Source organism: Euprymna scolopes, chromosome 6 (genome assembly GCF_053919585.1).
Source record: "Euprymna scolopes isolate OS-2025 chromosome 6, ASM5391958v1, whole genome shotgun sequence".
NCBI lineage: Eukaryota > Metazoa > Mollusca > Cephalopoda > Sepiida > Sepiolidae > Euprymna > Euprymna scolopes.
This window is the reverse complement of record NC_136487.1, coordinates 106,250,033-106,273,197: the sequence shown is the minus strand read 5'-3', so window position 1 is coordinate 106,273,197 and position 23,165 is coordinate 106,250,033. Positions and strand designations below refer to the sequence as shown.

Genomic DNA, 23,165 nt, shown 5'->3' with positions numbered 1-23,165 from the left:
AAACTGTACGAACGAACTGACTAAACCAAGATGGCCGACTCCTATTTATATCACCACAAGCAAGGGAGGTAACCATGTAACTGAAGCAAGGGAGGTAACCAATGTCTACATTAACACAGGGTACTGAAATTTGGGAAAATCTTCGTAATCCGTTTTCGGTCAGAAATTTGGCTGTTAAGGGGTCAAAGTTCAACGATTTGACCTTTGAGCACTCTACCAAAGTCCTCTGACAATTTTCGGTCTAACCATTTGAAGTTTTTGATATAGGTTCCTTGGACATGGATCTAACTTAATAACTTGACTTGAGCCCAAAACAATAAATTTTAATGGGTCATAATGGGGGTCAAAATTTAAAAAATTGACCGTTTGTTTTTTTTTTTTATTTTTTGCTCAGCATACACATCCAAACACCCGGGCAACGCCGGGCACCCATTCTAGAATATATATATATATATATATATATATATATATGCACATAAAGTTATGAAGTTATGAACAGTATATAGGGCCCGAGCAAAGCCAGGCTGAACTGCTAGAATATATATCTATCTATCTATATATCTATGAAAGTGAACGTGTCTATGTGTCTGTCTGTGTGTCTGTGTGTCTGCGTGTCTGTCTGTCTGTGTACATTTCCCTACGCAATAACTTTGTCAATTTTAAGTTTACATACTCGAAATTTGATATACAGAGCACTGAGATTTGGGGAAAATCGATATGACCGGTTTTCAGCCAGAAATATGGCGAATAAGGTGTCAAAGTTTAACGATTTGACCTTTGAGAACTCTACCAAACTCCTCCGATGATTTTGGGTCTAAATACTTGAAATTTTAGATATAGGTTCCTTGGACAGGGATCTAACTTAATAACTTGATTTGAGTCCAAAACATTAAATGTTAAGGGGTCATAATAGGGTCAAAGTTTAAAAAATTGACCGCTTTTTTTTTTTGACTTAAAATACACCTCCAAATACCCGGGCAACGCCGGACACACATGCTAGTATATATATATATATATATATATATATATATATATATATATATATATATATATATATATAGTAAGTTATAAAATATATATGGCGATTAAGCTACATTGAATATTCCGCGTTTCATCCACTCTAGGACTCTTCAGACTTATGCGTGAATTTTGTAGTTGTCTGTCGTTTTTATATAAGCACTTTCTATTGAGATTTTAGTTAGCCAATCAGCTTTCTCGTATCCACTGCGCCCTTTCTATCAGCCAATGAACATGCACTTACCGGACAAAGGTCTATTTAACCTCTGCTTGACCTGTTCCTTTGCGTGTGCTCTATTTAGCCTGGATATCTAGTTTCTTGACCTGTTTTAAATCCAGGTTAGGGTTTATTTTAATGTTAGTTTATATATAAATATATATATATGTACATATATATATATATATATATATATATATATATATATATATAACTACTTCATTTACTCACATAAAATTAATATACGAAAGTATAGATTTATGCGTAAAGTATTTACTTCAAAAGTGCTCAATACGTAGGTAGAGCTAGTTAGTAATATATATATATATATATATATATATGTATACATATATGTGTGATCGTTTATGTATATTCATGTTTATTTAATTTATTTATTTGTTTGTTTTCTATTGTTTTCGTTAGTTTTAAAGCTATTTTGTATCGTTATCCTAGAGTAAGCTTTATTTTGTGAACACAGTTGTTTGCTATTTCTCGTCTACAGTTTAATAGATTTTGGGGTTCTTTAAGGTACAGGATAGCAAATTTTTCCTGAAGGCATAATTTACATGGGTCGTCTAAATGTCTGCACGTGGTAGCTTGTCTTATTATTTTCCATTCGACTACCGGCGAATGTCCGCTTTCTTTGAGTTCCCAGTATTTATTCGCTAGTGTTGTTTTTATACGGTGTCTGTTATTTTTTAATGTACTTTTGTGGTCATACTATTGGGTTTTGAAATCTAGGGAAGTCATGCCTACGTAATATTTCTTGTTATTCGGGTTTTCTTTCGCAAATATTGTTGCTTGATAAACTACGCTTTTTGTTAGACATTTATTTTGAACTGGGCAAAGTGTGCGGTGTCTACAGTTGCATTTATCTTGTTCGTTATTTGTATTTTTATTTATGGTATGGTTGTTCTTGTCCGGGGTTGGTTTGTTATTATTATTATTATTATTATTATTATTATTATTATTATTATTATTATTATTATTATTATTTCTGCTAGTGTTGGTTTTATTTTTGTCCTGGTGTCTACTTTTTTTATTGTTTATTTTGTTGTTGTTTTCATTGTTTTTATTTAGTATTTTGTTATTATGTGCTTTAATTATCATCTCTAAATTTTCTTGCCAAGTTTTGTTTTTAACATTTGATTGTATGAGGCCGTATACCTCATTATAGTTCTTTTTCTTCTACGAAACAGCCCTAAAAAATAATGGATACAAAAATATCGATATCAAATATAAGCAACAAAACACCAACAACTATAATAAAAATAAAAATAGAAGAAAAAGAACTATAAGTAGGTATACAGCCCCATACAATCAAATGTTAAAAACAAAACTTGGCAAGAAATTTCTAGATCTTACTGAAAAACACTTTCCCGCAACCAACCCCTTACACAAAATTTTCAATAAAAATACCTTGAAGTTATCTTACAGTTGTTCTGAAAATTTAGAGATGATAATTAAAGCACATAATAACAAAATACTAAATAAAACAATGTAAACAACAACAAAATAAACAATAAAAAAAGTAGACACCGGGACAAAAATAAAACCAACACTAGCAGAAATAATAATAATAATAATAATAATAATAATAATAACCAACCCTGGACAAGAACAACCATACCATAAATAAAAATACTAATAACGAACAAGATAAATGCAACTGTTGACACCGCACACTTTGCCCAGTTCAAAATAAATGTCTAACAAAAAGCGTAGTTTATCAAGCAACAATATTTGCGAAAGAAAACCCGAATAACAAGAAATATTACGTAGGCATGACTTCCCTAGATTTCAAAACCCGATAGTATGACCACAAAAGTACATTAAAAAAATAAAAAACACCGTATAAAAACAACACTAGCGAATAAATACTGGGAACTCAAAGAAAGCGGACATTCGCCGGTAGTCGAATGGAAAATAATAAGACAAGCTACCACATGCAGACATTTAGACGACCCATGTAAATTATGCCTTCAGGAAAAATTTGCTATACTGTACTTTAAAGAACCCCAAAATCTATTAAACTGTAGACGAGAAATAGCAAACAACTGTGTTCACAAAATAAAACTTACTCTAGGATAGCGATACAAAATAGATTTAAAACTAACGAAAACAATAGAAACAAACAAATAAATAAATTAAATAAACATGAATATACATAAACGATCACACATATATATATATACATATATATATATATATATATATATGTATGTATGTATGTGTGCATGTATGTGTGTACACATAGGTATATTTATATAAAAAAAAAGAAAAGGAGGAAAATCGTCTGCCTGAAACCACTAACGTAGTTCTAAAACAGATCCTTTGTTCGATAAAATGCATGCCCATTGGCTGATAGGAAGGGGCACAATGGATACTAGAAAGCTGATTGGTTAACTAAAATCCTCAATATATATAAAAACGAGAAACAACCACAGAATTCGCGCATAAGCCTGACGCATCCTAGAGTGGATGAAACGCCGAATATTCAGTGTAGCTTAATCGCCATATATATTTTATAAATTACTATATATATATATATATATATGTGTATACATATATGTGTGATCGTTTATGTATATTCATGTTTATTTAATTTATTTATTTGTTTATTTTCTATTGTTTTTGTTAGTTTAAAACTATTTTGTATCGCTATCCTAGAGTAAATTTTATCTTGTGAACACTGTTGTTCTCTATTTCTCTTCCACAGTTTAATAGATGTTGGGTTTCTTTAAAGTACAGGATTGCAAATTTTTCCTGAAGGCATAATCTACATAGGTCGTCTAGGTCTCTACACGTGGTAGCTTGTCTTATTATTTTCCATTCGACTACTGGCGAATGTTTGTTTTCCTTGAGTTTCCAGTATTTATTTGCTAGCGTTGTTTTCATATGGTGTTTTTTATTGTTGAATGTACTTTTGTGGTCATAATATCGAGTTTTGAAATCTAAGGAAGTCATACCTATGTAATATTTCTTGTTATTCGGGGTTTCTGTCGCAAATATTGGCCTGGTAAACTACGCTTTTGGTTAGACATTTATTTTGAAGTGGGCAAAGTGTGCAGTGTCTACAGTTGCATTTATCTTGTTCGTTATTAGTATTTTTATTTCTAGTATGGTTTTTCTTGTCCGGGGTAGGTATATTATTATTATTGTTATTATTATTATTATTATTATTATTATTATTATTTCTGCTTGTGCTAGTGTTATTTTTGTCATGGTGTCTACTTTTTTTATTGTTTATTTTGTTGTTATTTACATTGTTTTTATTTAATATTCTGTTATTATGTGCTTTAATTACCATCTCTAAATTTTCGCAGCAGCTGTAGGATAATTTAAAGTATTTTTATTGAAAATTTTGTGTAAGGGGTTGGTTGCGGGAAAGTGTTTTTCAATAAGATCTAGAAATTTCTTGCCAAGTTTTGTTTTTAACATTTGATTGTATGGGGCTGTATACCTACTTATAGTTCTTTTTCTTCTATTTTTATTTTTATTATAGTTGTTGGTGTTTTGTTACTTATATTTGATATCGATATTTTTGTATCCACTATTTTTTAGGGCTGTTTCATAGATATTGGTTATAAAAGTTTCTAGTTTTATCTGCTTTTACAAAGATTTTATTACAGTTGTTTATGTTTGTAACAATTTTGTGTAGTTTCCGTTGGAAATTGTTAGATTGATTGTGGAATTCTAAGTTTTTAATTACGTTTAAAAGGTCATTTTCAAAGTTTATCAAAAGGTTTACTGTTTTCGCATTTTTAAGGGTTTTAAAACCATAGGATTCTTTTTTGTTTACGTTTTCATTTTTAAGGAAGAAATTTGCCCGCCATCGCATTCAGCGTATTAGTTCATCTGTTTTTTTTTTTTTTAATTAATTTAATAATATAGCTATGCTTGCTAGGTGTGGGGATGTTTTTTTTTTTTTTAGCGATGTTTCAAAATTAACTCTTTCCATATCTATTTTTAATGTGGTGAAATAAATCATTTTGAGAGTCCTCAACTGTTTCAGGAGCTAAGTATAACTTATATATATATATATATATATATATATATATATATATATATATATATATATATATATATATATATATATATATATACTAGCAGTTCCGCCCGGCTTTGCTCGGACCCTATATACTGTTCATAAGGTTATGTGCATATGTATATATTAAAATGTGTGAATATGTAAAATAATGCCTTTCTATATAACAGTCTTCCTTAACTACCATAGAGAAAAGACAGACAGACATTTTCACTTTTATAGACACACCCACACACACACCCATACACACACACATATATATATATATATATATATATATATATATATATATATATATATATAGATAGATAGATAGATAGATAGATGGATGGATAGATAGATAGATTGAATGCAATATATAGTAATGATTTAAAAAGTATAAAAAAGACTCATGCGCCACCACCGAGAATCGAAACCAAAATGTTCAGCTCACGATTTATTTTGCCTCTACCGTCAATGGCTGGGCAACGAAAACATGTTTACTGCAGGGCTAAAAGTTAAAACATGAACCAATATCAACTACGTTATGCATTCGTAATGCCGGCGTTCGACCTTCACCTGGAAAATTTCATTATTTTTAATTTTCACACTTTTGCACCGATTTTTCCGGGCTAAAACCCAAATATAAAGTTTTGCATAAATTCAAATACCTTATATATGAAGTTTCATGTCTGTAGACCAAAAACTCTAGGAGGTGTTTGGTAGGCAAAATTTATATATCGTGTCTTTAAATAATTCTTTGCTGTAATATGAGCTCCACCGGCGATAAACAGAGGTAGATAGTACTTTAACATGAAAGTCTCTGCGTGACATCGAATCGAGCATATATAATAGCGGGTCTAATCTATCTATTATATCTATAAAAGTGAACGTGTGTGTGTGTGTGTGTGTGTGTGTACATTTCCCTACACAATAACTCTGTCAATTTTCAGTCTACAGTTTAGAAATTTGATATACAGGGTACTGAAATTTGGGGAAATCTTTGTAATCCGTTTTCGGTCAGAAATTTGGCTGTTAAGGGGTCAAAGTTCAACGATTTGACCTTTGAGAACTCTACCAAAGTCCTCCGACAATTTTCGGTCTAAACACTTGAAGTTTTTGATATAGGTTCTTTGGACATCGATCTAACTTAATGATATGAGTTGAGCCCAAAACAGTAAATGTTAAGAGGTCATAATAGGGGTCAAAGTTTAAAAAAATTGACCTTTGCGGTCTCTACCAAATTTCTCAGACAATTTCTGGTCTAAACATTTGAAATTTTACATGAAGGGTAATCAGAGATAGGGTAAGTTTTTTAATCGGTTTGGGTGGAACATTTTTAGTTACCAATATATAAATGTATGTATGTTTGTATGTCTGGCTATCTCTTTCGACAGAGTCGACGGATTTTACCAAGATCAGTATCGTTTTGAAGTTTGACCTTACAGATGCCAAATATCAAAAAATTTGCTAGAAACATTAATATATTCACCTTTAACTGGGTACTTTTCTACAGGGGAGGGGCGTGTCGCTTTTCCCCGATATTTTTGCAAGTCGTCCTCTCCTTTCGATTGTCTAGCCTTAATTTAAACATGTCACTTCCGTTTTGGCGGTGGTCGTAACAGCAAAGACGTCAGTTTTTTTCCCGTTCTTCTCTTCCTTTGGGGTACGGGCTTGAGCCTGCCTTCCTACCACGCCTTCTTTTTTTTTTTTTTGCTCAACAGACACATCCAAACACTAGGGCAACGCCGGGCTGAAATGCTAGTCTATCTATCTATCTATCTATCTATCTATATATATATATATATATATATATATATATATATATATACAAAAAAGTGAATATGTCTCTGTGTGTGTCTGTGTGTTTGTGTGTGTGTACATTTGCCTACACAATAACTCTGTCAATTTTTAGTCTACAGACTCGAGATTTGAATATACAGGGTACTGAGATTTGGGAAAATCTACGTGACCGTTTTCGGCCAGAAAATTCGCAGTTAAGAGGTCAAAGTTCAACGATTTGATTTTTGAGAACTCTACCAAACTCCTCTGACAATTTTCGGTCTAAACACTTGAAATTTTAGATATAGGTACGTTGGACATGGATCTAACTTAATAATTTGATTTGAACCCAAAATCATAAATGCTAAGGGGTCATAATAGGTCTCAAAGTTGAAAAAATTGATCGTTTTTTTTTTTTTTTTTTTTTGCTCAGCATACACCTCCAAACACCCGGGCAAAGCTGGGCACCCATGCTAGTCTATATATCTGGAAAAGTGAACGTGTCCGTGTGTCTGTTTGTGTGTGTGTGTGTGTGTGTGTGTGTGTGCGTGTGTGCGTGTGTGTGTGTGTACATTTCCCTATGCAATAAATGTCAATTTTTAGTCTACAGACTCGAAATTTGATATACAGGGCACTAAGATTTGGGAAAATCTTTGTGATCGGTTTTCGGCCAGAAATTTGGTTGTTAAGGGGTCAAAGTTCAATGATTTGACCTTTGAGAACTCTACCAAACCCCTCCGACAATTTTGGGTAAAAACATTTGAAATTTTAGATATAGGTTCCTTGGGCCTTAATTAATAACTTGATTTGAGCCCAAAACAATAAATCTTAAGAGGTTATAAAAGGAGTCAAAGTTAAAAAAATTGACCTCTGCGGTCTCTACCAAATTTCTCAGACAATTTCTGGCCTAAACATTTGAAATTTTACATAAAGGGTATTCACAGATAGGGTAAGATTTTTAATCGGTTTGGATCGAAAATTATTAGTTACCAATATATAAATGTATGTATGTATATATGCTCGCATGTCTGCCTAAAACTTTCTACAGAGGCGGGGGATTTTACCAAAATTATTATCGTTTGGAAATTCGACCTTTCAGACGACAAATATAAAAAAATTGGCTAAAAACATTAATATCTTCACCTTTAACTTTTCAACGGGGGGGGGTCGCTTTTTTCGCTGATATTTTTGAAAGTCATTCTCTCCTTTCGATTGTCTAGTCTTACTTTAAACATAAGGCCCTTCTGATTTGGCGGTGGTCGTAACAGCAAAGACGTCAGTTTTTTTCCCGTTCTTATCCCTCTTCACAGTACGGGTTTGAGCCTGTCTTCCTACTACCACTTTTTTCTTTTTTTTTTTTTATTGCTCAACATACACATCAACCCCCCCTTCCTCTCTTCTCTCTTAACAAAGAGAAGAGAGGAAGAGAGATATAGAAATAGATACATGAATACATATTAACAAGAATTAACAAATAAAAACTTCACGCACGAGTCCCATGTGACAAGTTCATTGGATTCAGCCTTAGCGGCCTTTTTGCAATACCTTTGATTCCTCAACTTTATTAACTTAAGTCTAGAATCAAACAGCACATTTTTTTGTCATCCAGCTCTGCCCCCATGTTTTAATAACACTTTTTGATTTTACGAGTCTCTAAAAAAAATAAAAAATAATAAAAAAATAAAATAAAATTCAGTGACAAGGAGCGGAAGTTCCCCACAATTAAGCAATTGTGGGGAACTTCCGCTCCTTCAAAAAGGTGCTTATCACTGTTTCACACACGCATATATATATATATATATATATATATATATATATATACTAGCAAAAGTACCCGTCGTCGACTGGGTTCAAAAACAGCCTACAGAAAATGGACTGATTTATTAAAGTACTAGCGGGGGGGGGGGGTGCTCGGGTGTTTGGAGGTGTGTGTGGAGGGGGGGGGGTAGATCAAAACAACCCTGTTAAAAAAAAAAAAAAAAAAAAAAAAAAAAAAAAAAACGTTGGCCGGGTGTTTAGAGGTATAAAAGAAAAAAAAAGTTTTAGTAGAAAGGTAGGCTTGAACTCCGAACCTTTGACGCGGAGGTGGAAATGAAATGTAAAAAAAAAAAACCCTGCCACCTAACCATCTCGACCACGGGAATAGATGAATAGATACGTGTGTTAAGTTGAGATTTATAGACCGAAATTAGCAGGTGCGAGAAGGTTAAGTCGTGTGATATTTGACCTAGTTTTGCACTGGAAGTCAGTTTCTGTTTTCCACGCAACGGGGCGATTAAAAAAATATCTCGAAAATAGCTTGTAAAAGTAGGGTAAATTAAAGATAGCTGCGACCTTAGTCGTAGATATTATTATTTAGACAGCATATAAAAAGTTTTAAGAAGGAGCGAGCCAACCAAGGATCATGGCGAAAAAAGTCTTTTATAGACATACACAAAAAATGAACATACATACATACATACATACATACATACATACATACATACATACATTTTCGCTTTTATATATATAACGATGATAGGTTATGAAAAGGAAGGGTTGTAAAGAGATAGTTTCAAATTCGGGGGTATCAAAACCAAAGCAAAATATGATGAACGTAAACCCCATAATTTATTATACCATACCTGTTCACACTGAAACACTTACCACAATATTCTGTGGATCTATATTAAAAAAACCTTGTTAAACTTTGTGACATATTTCCATTCTGTGGAGGTCAGGTGCGAACGAACACCCCATAATTTTATTATACCATATTTCTTCAAACTGAAACATAATTATCAAAGTATACTTACGCAGATAGATATGAAAAGTCTTTATTAAAGTTTGTGCCTATTTCCATTCTATGGAGGCCAAGCGCGAAGTCAGACCCCACAATTTTATTATACCATCACTATTTAAGTTAAAACATACTTATCAAAGTATTATTATGTAGATCTATATCAGAAACACTTGTAAACGTTTTTTTTTTTTAATTAAATTTTTTTTTTCCATACTTTGTGGACCAGGCGTGAACGCAGACCTCACAATTTTAATGAACCATCGTTCTGGAGGATCAAACATACCCATTCCTGTGTCTCGATACATCTTCTATCATTATATGTAATCAGTTTTTTTAAAATACTCAACCATATAGGAGCCTATACGTGACCACACACACACACACACACACACACACACGCACACACACACACATTCAGCTTTATATTATATATATATATATATATATATATATATAAAAATAAAAATGTAAATGTTGGTTCGTTCGGAATTAATTGTCTAAAAAACCACTGGACGGATGGCTTCCACGTTTTGGTATAATATGTTTACTATATCCATGTGTGTTTTTATATATTTCTTTTTAATTATAACATTATACTTAATTTTTCTATGATAAATAGGTGGATTTCTTTGTACCGAGAGGCCATTTTTTTTATTTAGGGACAATTATTTATTACCGCTTCCTGTCACGTGACCAGTGTTACAATTTAGCGGTTTTCCTGCTATATCTGGAGATTTCGTTTACAATCTCGTGGGAAATTCTAGAAAATCTGGAGGTATTTGGCACCCACACACCCGCATTAGAGTATTAAAAAAATAAAGAAAAGCGCTTGAAAATATTCAATGTAAGTAAAAAAAAAATAGCATTTATTGCCTTTGGTAACAATTATTTATTGATTATTTGTTTTGTTTTTCACCTTTTTTTCGACTAACCATTCTTAAATCTCACTATAAAATCGATTTTTCCAAGTACATTTTAGGTGAGGGTGGGGATTCCAACCTCCGAAGTTTGGGTTTGTATTACTGTACACATAGATTCGAAAAAGTTGTCAAAAAACAAATATATAACAAATAAATGTTATCAAAGGCAAGATAAGTTACTTTTCTGCCAAACTGGATATATTTTTCGTGTTTTTATTCAATGTAACATATTTATTCAGCTCGAAAAACATACAGTGTTTACCGATGTATTCGAAAATTCAAGATGGCGTCTCACACCCTCTTTAACACGGTAAGTTTGGAAAAAGGTGTTGTAAATAAAAAACTATACAAAATACTATTAAAAACCCGCCGAATATATGTCAACCTATGTCACAGTAACATGTATTGAGCGAGTTTTTAACAGTATTTTATCCGGTTTTTTATTTATAACATCTTTTCCCAAACACCGTGTTAAAGAGAGAATCAGACTCCATCTTGAATGTTCCAATACATCGGTAAAAACTGTATGGTTTTCGAGCTGAATAAACATGTTAAATTGAATAAAAACACGAAAAATATATCCAGTTAGGTAGAAAAGTTACTTATCTTGCCTTTGATAACATTTATTTGTTATATATTTGTATATTTGTTTTTTGACGACTTTTTCGAATCTATGTGTCAGTGGCGTAGCTAGACCTTTTGCCGCCCGGGGCGGTAGTAAAATTGCCCCCCCCCGAATTTGAGTGCCCGGAAAATTCGTCCATGGACAATTCGTCCATGGAAGATTCGTCCATTTTTTGCTAGGTAGGAAAACTGGTCCATTATTATTAAGTTAACATTTATTCTGTAGTTGCTTAATTTTCATACCTTGCGAAAATTAGTTCTACGGTATCTAATTTTCCTAAATTCAATTAAATTAAAATTAAAATATGAAAACTGATTTTTAATATTTTTTATTCATTTGAGATTTTATCTGTTTTCCTTTTGTTTTAAGTAGATGGTGGGGGTTGCCCGGGGTGATTTTGTCCGATCCCCCAGCTAGCAATTGTAAAGTTTACAAGGAGTTATAAAAACTATGCTACAAAAACAAACGTTTGATACTTTCAAAGTCTTAGCCTCATGAATGTGACAGTGATAAAATTAATGAATTCAAACTTTCGCATCTAATGTTATTTCCTCTTTGATGTCGGTGTATATACACCCAAATATCCAACTTTCTTTTCGTACCTATTCGATAAAAATTTATACGAAAGTTCCCCTTTAAGTATGAAATCTTTCTGAGGTCAATTTGTTTTTTTTTTGTGCTTGGCCGAAGCCTGGGCTTGGCCCTATCCTGTTAGGTCAGCCGGTCACTGAGTATATCTCCAGAAATAATTAATGCTTGCATTTTTTAAACTTAGTGATTGAAATGAATTAAAGCAATTTATTCTCAATTAATGGAAATTTTGAAAACTCCAAACTGTTAAACTATTTATCAAGTAATAATTTACAATTGCGTTTGGAGTTTTCAAAATTTCCATTAATTGAGAATAAATTGCTTTAATTCATTTCAAGATCGGTTTTTAATGTAGAGAAAGTTCAACCTAGATTAAAACAAAAAAAATTGCCTCAATCTTGAAGGATATATTATATATATATTTGTTTATATATATATGTATATGTATGTATCTACATGTATGTATATATGTATGCATATATTTATATTATATATGTATATATATACATATATGTATAGATACATATATGTGTATATATATACACATATATATGTATGTATATATGTGTATTTATATATGTGTATGTGTGTGTATATATGTATATATGTATATATGCACGTATGTATGTATATATGTATATGTATGTATAAATATATGTGTATATGCACATATATGTATATATGCACATATAAAAAAATATTTGGAGGGCTTTTGGAATTTTGAAGGTTTATGCGGGGGGGGGGGCAAATCTTACGATCGCCGCGGGCTGCAAAGACTGCTGCTGTTTAATTTTTCAACATTTTTCAGAACGTTACATAATTTTTCAGAAGGTTACATAGAGAATTTATGCAATTTAAAAATTTTTTTTAGAAATAAAATAAATTTACATCGTATTTTGAGGTTATTCTCATTTTAGTTTTAGTGATAATTTAAAAATAATAAATATTTATAATTAGTACCAATAATGAAAAATTAAATTAAAAATTTAAAAGAATCGGTTTTGGAATCGTAAAATAGGGACACATTTTTCCGATTCCGATACCTCCAATACTTCAGATTTTTACAAACTTTTGGTATAAAATTTCAGATTTTTTGTTAGCTTTTATATATTTTTTCTATTTTCTATTTTTATCCTCTCAAAATGCCACCCCTGACATGTGCTGCTCGTAAATAAGAAACACATTTTTCTGATTCTGATACCTAAAAAATTTCCGATTTTTTACAACTTTTTCAGTATAAAATGTCAGATTTTTTGTTAGATTTTGCTTATTTTTATTTATTTTTTTTCTACTTTCTATTTTTACTCTCTCAAAATGCCGCCCCCTGACATATGCCGCTCGCAAAATAGGGACACCTTTTTGCGATTCCAATAACTACAAAAGTTCCCATTTTTTACAACCTTTTCGATATAAAATTTCAGATTTTTTGTTAGCATTTTTTTCGATTTTCCCCTTTTACCATCTCAAAATGCCGCCCCCATGCCGCCCCCCATGCCGCTCAGAAAATAGGGACACATTTTTTCTGATTCCGATACCCCCCAAAATTCCGATTTTTTACAACCTTTTTGGTATAAAATTTCATATTTTTTGTTTACTTTTGTTTATTTTTATTTATTTTTTCTACTTTCTATTTTTACCCTCTCAAAATGCCGCCCCCTCAGGTGTGCCGCCCGGGGCGGCCCCCCGCCCCCCCAGCTACGCCAGTGCTATGTGTACAGTAATACAAACCCGATAAGTTAAAAATCTAGCGATTTTCTGGACATTTCTTTCTCCTGATCTCGCGGGGTTTTTTTTTTTTTAATCTCAGTTGACAACATTGCATCACTAAAAAAACACCACAGGCTTAATGTAAACAGAATGTGTTTACAATATCGGTAAATTTTCTATGGGTTTAATTACATGATTATTGATAATGTAACCATGTGATTGAACTTTAATTTAAATTAACCACACGTGGTCGCAAAATGAATGCCGACGCTCAAAGTGTATACACATTTTGATTCCTCCCTTTACTTAAAAATTCACCAAAAATCAGGAAATTAACCAATTTTAATGAAAATTGCAGTATTTTTCAAATAATGATCGCAGAATATAATGAACTAATTATTTTTACTTAACTCTTAGTGAAAATGTTTTATTTTGTTTAAACAAAAAATACCTTTACTAAAGTTATGATTTTCAGTAGTAAATAAAAAACGCAAGAATTTATTTTTGCTTTTTTAAAGCATCGTAATTTGTAACAATAAAAAATAATTTTTACAGTAACATTACGAAAAAAGCCCCTAAAGTCCGTATTAATGTATTCGATATAACTAAAAAAAAAATGAATTATCGTATACTATTCAGGAAATTAAAGATTCAATTAGATTCCTATTTCAGTCACCTAAATTATTTAGGGTAAATGAGTTTAGGAATTTATAGCCAAACCTAAATATTTTTTTTTTGGTAAATATCCAGATACGCTACTACAGAACACCGACCACTCTAATTTGTTGGGGGGGGGGAATGTGATGCTGGGGCGCGCGCGCGCCCCAACATCATCCCCCCGCTCGCGCCCCCAATGTACAAAGTAAAATCTTCGGAAAATGTTAAATGGTGTTCTAATTGGTAAATGTCGGTGCGTTACTTACGGAAAATTTGAAAATTCGATGTTCCAGGTTAAAAAAAAAACAGATAAATTACCCCCCCCCTACTCCAACTTGGTGTGCTTTCCTTTTCTTATCTTATTTCTTTTTCAGCTAATTTTAAATTTTCCACCCAAAAAGCGCTATAATGTATTTTTGAAAATTAGAAAATTCTATGTCCTGGAAAAAAAAATTCCCCCTCCCCCCAATGTAGTTTGCTTGGTGAAGCCGTCGTTTATGCTACAGCGTGCATGCGCGTAGCATAAACGGAAGCTGCAAAATGGTGGAAAGAAGTTCGTGGGTTCAGGGGTAAATACCATGCAAACGGTAAATTTGCCCCAAGTTTGACTATCAGATTCGTTGTCAGCGACCTCAATTACCTATACAAAAACAAATTAGAGTGGTCGGTGTTCTGTAGTAGCGTATCTGGATATTTACCTTTTTTTTTTCTTGCTTTAAAAAAATAGCATTAATACAGTAAGTTAGGTAAACTGACTTTTTCGTTTAAAAATGGAATTATTTCCCTTTCGTTATTAACTTTTTTTTTTTATTTTTTTTATAAATATTTTGTGTTTTATATACATAAAGTACAATTGTTGAATGTTACTGTTTTGATTATATAAGAAAGATTAAAATGAAGCGAAATTTAAGTTTCCGTTCCATTTTTACAACAACCATAAAACAGTGCATACTCAGCAAGTTTTATCGTAATTTATAAGCATATTGAAACACTAAATCAACATTTTATTTATTTTTTTGCATAATTAATGATGGAAGTATTTTTCTGCTTATTTTCTTAACATCTGTTAAAAAAAAAAATAATTTGTACATTCTCTTGAAAAAAAGAATCAAACTTTTCTCTACTTTCACATGTGTTCCATTTTAACAAACTGAGTCACAGCAACGCGTGGCCGGGTACAGCTAGTTATATATATATATATATATATATATATATATATATATATATATATATATATATATATATATATATATATTCTATTAACAAAACCAAGACTTCAAAAAAGGAATTGGTATCAACAAAAAGTGTATTTCATCGTACGTTACAATTGTTTCAATACCGGTTGGACAATTTCAAGCATTATGGCGTTTGAAAATTTTCATATAACCAGCCTTTCTTCAGACTTCTTGAATAAAAAACGCTTAACAATAGAACATTATTTAAAGAAATTTCCCTTAAAGGAAATAAAGCATGCGAACACATTTATCCTGGACGCATCCTTTGTCAAGAACTTATTTAAATATTAATATATCACCTAATTTTCGTATCCTTATTTAAAAACCTGTCATAAGAAGTTTCCACAAAAACCCATAGCCATTTAATATCTTTTAATAATATTATTCATTGAATTCTTAAATTAGATTTCTATACTTCTTTATTTCACATAATTAATTTTTTTTTTTAATTTTTTTTAATTTTATTTTTATATTCATAATTTGGCTAGAAACAAACAAACAAGTATATATATATATATATTTTTATACTTATATATATATATATATATATATATATATATATATATATATAAGTATAAAAATAATTGTTAATATTTATTTATATTATTGTTATGTGTGTGTGTGTGTGTGTGTGTGTGTGTGTGTGTGTGTGTGTGTGTGTGTGTGTGTTAACCCAACTTAATAATTGTTCTTTTTTCTCCCTTTTTATTCCAACCCTCTTGTGTGTTCGCAAGAAAACACATCGGTGGTAACCATATATTCTGCGAATGGACCCAAACACATGGTCCTCACAAAAACAGAAATATCAAATATTCTAATTTTTCATCTCTATTACTGACTTAATCTGTTTGTGTTTTTTACAAACTTTATTCTCTAGAGTTTCCCTTGGTTTTACGAGGTCTTATCTTTCAGATTTTATTTAGAGATAAATCTTTCATAGGTTTGGGAGATGAATTGTATTAATGCCAAAGTGGATATAATGTCTTCGGGATGCGTTTATTAATGTGAAGGAACAAAAAAGAAAACTGGCTATTACAAGTTTGGGAGTTGATAATTTTTGAGCACAGGATAGCAGGTGTTTTTCACTTGCTTAAATCAGAGGTTTCGCATATTTTATTAGCATTCTTTATGGGAGGGGGGCGTTGGCCGGTTGTAAAATACGATTAAATATGATATTTTAATGTATGGAGATTTCGTATATATTATAATAGAGTCAACTAAAAAAAATAGATAAACGGGACTTGGGTGGCATCTTATCGTGTTAGTAAAAGAAAAAAAAAATGCTGAGTGGTGGGCACGATGCAAACGCTCTATCGATTGAACCAAGATGACATCGGCGTTATTATGTTGCAAATTTATCTTTTTAAAATCAAACAACGAATATACCGTTCATGCATGCATGATTAAGAAAAAATCGTTTAAACCAAGACTTTCCCTCCAAACAAAACGTCATGATATGAAATAATTGACAATTTTTTCTAATTTTTCTTTTTATGTGACTGAGCTTTCAAACGATACCAATTTTGTCAGTGTTGGTGGCGTGTATCAAAAGATTTAGCAAGACATACACACATACACAAACACATTAACAGGGATATATATTGTACAGTGAATGCAGCCTGATTATGCAAATCAATTTTTTGCTACCAAAATTTAATTTTTCACATTCTCTGGTAAAATTTTGAAGGATACAGTTTAACTGTGATATTTTCTTCCCTATAAATATACTTAAAAATATGCAGTTTGATAGTCTTGTTTATAGAATTTTTCTAAAAATTGGTGATTTTAACTGTTTGACTTGATTAAACACGAGTGATAAAATGGGGGAAAAGCCAGGTTTAACCGATTCCGATCGACTTTAAATAACTTCAATGCTTGGTCATCGAAATATCTAAAAACTTTCTAGAGATCATTGAACAATGAAAGCGTATGTGGTCAATGGAAAGACCAGTAGGAAAATTTAAGAAAACTTGATGAGAGGAATAAGCGCCAGATTGTCAGGAAGATTGCCATTCTACTAGCAAGAAAATTTTTCTGTGAGCTGCGGTACCACAAATGTCGAAAACTTCAAGGTGCGAGATATGAAGAAGTCTTAGAAAAGTGAAGAGCTTGAAAAAAAAAGCCTCCATTGAGCAAGAATCACATGGAAAAGCGTGTTCAATGGCTGAACAATATCTAAAGATGGATTTCAAGAACATTGTCTTCATTGATGAATGCCGAGCAATGCTGGATGGACCAGATGGATGGTCGTCTGATTGGGTGTTCAATGGTTGTCCAGTTGTATATCAGATCCGCCGACAGCAAGGCAGAAGGCAGTGGGCATATAATGTTCTGGGCAGGAATCAAAGGCAATGAGATTATTGGACTATTTAGGATGCCACAAGAGGTAAAAATTGATTCCAAAGCTTACTGCCAGGTTCTTACGGACTTCTTGATTCCCTGGCTGAAAAATCAAACTTTTATGGAGAGAAAATCCTTGGCAGCAGGATAATACACACGGTTTCACAGAACGCAAATTGATGGTTTTGGCCTCCCAACAGCCTCAACTTAAACCCAATCGAAAATTTGTGAGATGTCATTAAGCAAAGAATTTGTGCTGATCGGACGCAATTTTACATCTTCGATGCTCTCTGGAAGTCAGATCAATTAAGTCATGTGAAGTCCAAAAACTTACTTCTGCTGTCGACAAGCGTCTTCTTAAAATCCTCAAAAATAGAGGAGGCTATGTTGACCCGTAAGATGAAGTGAATTACATTGTAAATGTTTTTTTTGTTTTATTTTTATAGTTTACTGTGTTCTCTATTCATTTTGATTTTGTATTTGTTAAATAAAAGCATTTTAAATGGCAAAATAATCAATTTTTTACCTTTTGCATAATCTAACCGGACACTTGATATTGTAAAAAAAAAAGTATTATCGTATAAAAAAGTAAGTTTAATCAAAATGTTTAGGGTTTAATGCATAAATATATGATAGTCAAGATTCAATATATGTTTGAGGAATTATATAAAATGTTAAGTGTTGCATAATCAAGCCGCACCCACTATAGAAAATAGAAGATTAAGCTGTTGGTGCTTATGCTTTACTGCAATGTTGCATTGTCTGTTACACGTTATGATACTATTTTTTGTTGGTGAACATTAGCCCACACTGATAAAAGGGTTGCCTTCTTTCTTAGTCTTCGGGATCAAAGTGTGGTGTCTGTTCTGATGCTGTACTTCACTTTTTTGGTCTCGGTTGGTGGACTGATACCTTTTTTATTTTTTGTTACTAACCAGAGTGCTCTTGTTTGGAGAGCTGGTTTTCACACACATTAAAACCCGACCTTGTGTCTAACTCGGCTCTCGTGGGGAAGCAAGTAAAAAAACAAAAAACATAAAAAAACAAAACAAAAAACAAAAAAAACTGATTATTCTTATTTCTTTTTTAATGTTCATCTTTTATTATTATCTTCAAGTGATAGGAGCCAATGGTATGAGAAAAATGTTGAGGCGATTCTAAACAGCATCAACTTGGCTTATGAGCTTGATCACAATTATCCCATGGTTCATGTAAAGGGGACAGCACTTATGCCTTCAAAACTGATTGTGAGTATCACATTGGGATCACTTTTTTTTAGCAAGAACCCAAAACTAAGAGAAGAAAAAAAAAAAGCACGAGCTTATTCAGGTTATTTAAAGTAAACACATTTCAAAAGGCATAAGGCTCAAATACAGTAGCGACATGAGAAAAAGAAGGATAAAGACCCGGCCAGAGATAGGTTACTTTGGAAGTCAATTTCTTAAAGTTATCCAATGCATACCAGCATGTAAAGCAGACGTTAAACCGAATATGATGATGATGATGATGTACAAAGGTTTTGTAAGAGATTGGTATTCATCATCATCATCATCATCATCATCATCATCATCATCATTTAGTAAACATCAAGTTTACTTTGTTGACCTTCACGTTTAATAAAAATATTTTTGGAAAATGTTTTTAAGTAATTTTCTCAAATATAAATAAACCTTAAAGTTATATATATATATATATATATATATATATATATATATATATATATATATATATATATATATACACATACATATACATACATACAGAAACTCCGCGGATTAAGGACTATCCACTTATCTTGTGCTTCCTTTTTTAAAATTAAATATGTTTTTAACTCTTTTTCAACGAGATGGAGAAATAAAAAAGGAACAAATCAAAATTATTTATCTGTTCATCAACGTTTCATCTTTATTTCAAGACTTCTTTGGCATAGTTGATTTCATCAGTTTTGGCTATTTTTGGTTTGTTTGTTTTTTCATTTATCGATATACGTTCCCGGTCGTAAAATATGCATAAATATTATATTTTAATTAATGCCAAATTCTTATTGATTATAAACAGAAATATCGTAGGTATTAAACGTAACGTTAAATTTCTTTAAAAAATGCACTGAAAATATGCAAAGAAACTGAGACATGTGCATGCAAGCACAAGGAAGCTGTCATATTTCACAACCGTGCATGCGCAGTCGTGAAACAGTTGAAAACAGATAAAAGTACTAATTTTTCAATTTTGACCCCTTAGCAGCCTTTTTTCCTGATGAAAACAGATTAAAAAGTTTTCCACATGTTTGAATATCCTATATATCAAATTTCAAATCTGTAGATCGAAAATTCGTTGAATATATAGGTTGAGAAGTGTCCTCACACACACACATTCTTATATATATATATGTATATATAATGTATATATGGTGTTACAGCAAAATCCGACACTTGACAAAAAGAAAACAAAATATGCAATAAAAATATAAATTGTATATGGAGAAACCTGATAATTTATTTAGCAACAAAGGTCCATAGTACATTATCTTTCAATGTAACTACTGCCGGCAGCCGAAACAACATCTCACGGTGAATACAAAATCAGTCAAAATTTATCTAGAGTGTCAAACCATGGAAACTTTCAGACTCAACCTTATTGTAAACATGCTTGTTGGTTTTGGCCTTGATCATGCTTCAGAAGTAATAGTCCAAAATATTACAATTAGGTGAGGAGACAAGTCACAAGTCTGGTTACCAATTGTGAGAAACATTGTTGAACAGCCACATCTTGAGCAGAGAGTAGCGTCCAACTGAGATCTTATGCATCAATTGCTTAAGCATATTCGAAAACGAAATACCAGGAGATGTTGAAATACTTAGCATCTCCTGCTTTTTTATCAAATTTTGCTGGGCAATGCTGGGCACTCATGCTAATATATATATATATATATATATATATATATATATATATATATATACTAGCATGAGTTCAAATTCAAAAATGAGCTATTATATATATATATATATACTAGCATGAGTGCCCAGCATTGCCCAGCGTTGCCCAGGTTTGGAGGTTTGTATTGAGCAAAAAAAAAAAAGTGGTAGTAAGAAGGTGGGCTCGAACCCGTACTGCGAAGGAGGAAAAGAACGGGAAAAAAACGTGATGTCTTTGCTGTTACCACCAAACCGAAAGTGACATAGGTTGAAATTAAGGCTAGACAATCCGAAGGAGGGGATGACTTTCGAAAATATCGGTGAAAAAAGTAGAAAAGTGCCCAGTTAAGGGTGAAGGAATTAATGTTTTTAGCCAATTTTTTTATATTTGTCGTCTGGAGGGTCGAGCTTAAAAACGATACTGATCTTGTGAAAATTCGTCGCCTCTGTCGAAAGTTTTAGGCAGACATGCATACATACATAGATACATTTATATATTGGTAGCTCAAATCTTCCACTCAAACCGATTAAAAAGCTTGCCCTATCTCTGAATACCCCTTTATGTAAAATTTCAAATGTTTAGATCAGAAATTGTCTGAGTAATTTGGTAGAGACCACAGAGGTCAATTTTTTAAAACTTTATTTTTTAACTATTATGACCCCTTAACAGTTATTGTTTTGGGCTCAAATCAAGTTATTAAGTTAGATCCATGTCCAAGGGACGTCTATCTAAAATTCCAAGTGTTTAGACTCCAAATTGTCGGAGGAGTTTGGTAGAGTTCTCAAAGGTCAAATCGTTGAACTTTGACCCCTTAACAGCCAAATTTCTGGCCGGAGACGGATTACAAAGATTTTCCCAAATCTCACTACCCTGTACATCAAATTTCGAGTTTGTAGACTGACAATTGACAGAGTTATTGTGTAGGGAAATGTACGCAGACAGACACACAGACAGACAATTTCACTTATATATATATATATATATATATATATATATATATATAGCAGTTCAGCCTGGTTTCGCTCTAACCCTTATGTACTGTTCATAACTTTATGTGCATATGAATATATATATTTATAAATTTGACTCATATCCAGGTAACCTACATCTAAAATTTCAAGTGTTTAGACCCAAAATTGGTGGAGGAGTTTGGTAGAGTTTACAAAAGTCACCTCTTTCAATTTTGATCCCTTGACAGGCAAATTTTCGCCCAGAAACTGATTAGAAGCTTGCTGCATGTCTGAATACCCTTTATGTAAAATTTCAAATATTTAGACCTAAAATTGACTGAATATTTTGCAAGAGACTGCAAAGGACACATCTTTTGAACTTTGACCCCTTGGCAGCCAGATTTTCGGCCATAACCCAGTTAAAAAGCTTACTCTATGTCTGAAGAATGTAAAATTTCAAATGTTTAGATCAAAAATTGGCTGAGTAATTTGGTAGAGACTGCAAAGGTCAAATTTTTTTAAAAGCTTTGACCCCAATTTTGACCCCTTAACATTTATTGTTTTGGGCTCAAATCAAATTCAAAGTTTGACGCATGTCCAAGAACCTACATCTAAAATTTCAAATGTTTAGACCCAAAATTGGTGGAGGAGTTTGGTGGAGTTTTCAAATGTCAAATCATTGAATTTGGACCCCTTGACAGCCAAATTTCTGGCCGAAAACCGATTAAAAAGGTTTCCCCGGATCTAAATACCCCTTATATCAAGTTTCGAGTCTGTAGACCGAAAATTGACAGAGTAGTTTTGTAGGGAAATGTACACAGACAGACAGACACAAACACAATTTTGCTGTAACACCCCATATATATATATATATATATATATATATATATATATATATATATATATATATATATATATATATATTTGGACAATGTCAAAACATTGTTAATTCACTGCCACATAGCAGCAGCCAATAGCGCAACGGTTAGAAGCTCCAGCTCTCATATGGGCGGCCGAGCCTCGATCCTAGCTTGAGGTAGTTGCTTTTCTAGCTGTGAAACAGTACTGTATGTAGATGACTATATATATATATATATATATATATATATATATATATATATATATATATATATAGTAGTGCCCAAAACTGAGGGACAAAATTTTTTAAAACCTGATATTTGTTAGAAATAACAACTGTGAAAAGCTGAAATTTTGACAACTGGTAGTCGTTATCATCCATAATAACATACTAAAATTTGAATAATTTGCAAAGGATAGAAAAAGAATTATAACATTTATTTATTTTCAAAATAGAAACGTCCAAAAGTAAGGGACAAAATTGAGAAAAACAATGTAAACAGTATGCTATATTCAAATGTTTTTGATTTCCTCTAAAGAA

General features: G+C 32.0%; 1 protein-coding gene across 2 annotated transcripts in view; it reads left to right on the top strand.

Moving 5' to 3' along the window:
- LOC145277837 (hydroxyproline dehydrogenase-like) overlaps nucleotides 1–23,165 on the top strand; it is a 109,120-nt gene that overhangs the window by 38,433 nt on the left and 47,522 nt on the right. For both annotated transcript variants that reach the window (XM_080129762.1, XM_080129763.1), the window contains exon 3: nucleotides 19,018–19,147. In XM_080129762.1, coding sequence (XP_079985888.1) covers nucleotides 19,018–19,147 — 130 coding nt within the window. The remainder of the gene's footprint in view (nucleotides 1–19,017; nucleotides 19,148–23,165) is intronic.